This window comes from Plectropomus leopardus, unplaced genomic scaffold, assembly GCF_008729295.1.
Source record: "Plectropomus leopardus isolate mb unplaced genomic scaffold, YSFRI_Pleo_2.0 unplaced_scaffold8219, whole genome shotgun sequence".
In the NCBI taxonomy this organism is placed as follows: domain Eukaryota; kingdom Metazoa; phylum Chordata; class Actinopteri; order Perciformes; family Serranidae; genus Plectropomus; species Plectropomus leopardus.
Genome location: NW_024690565.1, coordinates 1 through 1002, shown reverse-complemented (window position 1 = coordinate 1002; position 1002 = coordinate 1). Strand labels below are relative to the sequence as shown.

The following is a 1002-nucleotide window of genomic DNA, read 5'->3' as shown; positions in this document are numbered from 1 at the left end:
TCCTTGCCAGTGCTCTTGTCCACAGCAGAGACATTCATGATGCCGTTGGCATCAATATCAAATGTCACTTCGATCTGGGGAACACCACGGGGAGCCGGGGGGATGCCTGTCAGCTCAAACTTGCCCAGCAGGTTGTTGTCCTTCGTCATGGCACGCTCACCCTCATAAACCTGTTGGAAGTGTGCAGGGTTAAGCAAACAATATTGACAACAATATCTGCAGTTCTGAGAACTTTATTTCGCTCAGACATCCAAGGAAGGTCAGGGCCATCTTTGGTCATGCGACCTCTGGTGGAAACTACGAATGGCAGGAATAAACGTCATCACTGCAAAATAGAGAGGACGATATAAAGTAATCATGTGCTGACCTGGATGAGCACACCAGGTTGGTTGTCAGAGTAGGTGGTGAAGGTCTGAGTCTGCTTGGTAGGAATGGTGGTGTTTCGTTTGATCAGGACAGTCATGACACCTCCAGCGGTCTCAATACCCAGAGACAGAGGGGTGACATCCAGAAGCAGCAAGTCCTGGACATTCTCAGACTTGTCACCACACAGGATGGCAGCCTGGACAGCTGTAGGGAAAGGCAACAATTAGACATTACAACAATTTTAATTTTAGAAACTCAATAGTAGCTTCAGTTGTGTTGCTCTCAGCATGTAAGAGTGGCTCAAGACACTCACCAGCTCCGTAGGCCACAGCTTCATCTGGATTGATGCTCTTGTTGAGCTCCTTTCCATTGAAGAAGTCCTGGAGCAGCTTCTGGATCTTGGGGATACGAGTTGAGCCACCCACCAACACGATGTCATGAATTTGCCCTTTGTCCATCTTGGCATCACGGAGAGACTTCTCCACAGGGTCCAAGGTGCCGCGGAAGAGGTCAGCGTTGAGCTCCTCAAAGCGAGCTCTGGTGATTGAGGTGTAGAAGTCGACTCCCTCGTACAGAGAGTCGATTTCAATGCTGGCCTGGGTGCTGGAAGACAGGGTGCGCTTTGCCCTCTCACAA

At 49.9% G+C, this 1002-nt stretch overlaps 1 protein-coding gene across 1 annotated transcript; it reads right to left on the bottom strand.

The window, feature by feature from the left end:
• Positions 1-7: 7 nt before the first annotated feature.
• LOC121940282 (heat shock cognate 70 kDa protein-like) lies at positions 8-957 on the bottom strand (the record flags this gene model as incomplete). The annotated part of the gene is made up of 3 exons (XM_042483085.1): positions 8-170; positions 368-570; positions 680-957. Coding segments are annotated over 3 exons (644 nt in total), but the record flags the coding sequence as incomplete, so codon positions are not given.
• Between the last annotated feature and the right edge of the window lie 45 nt (positions 958-1002).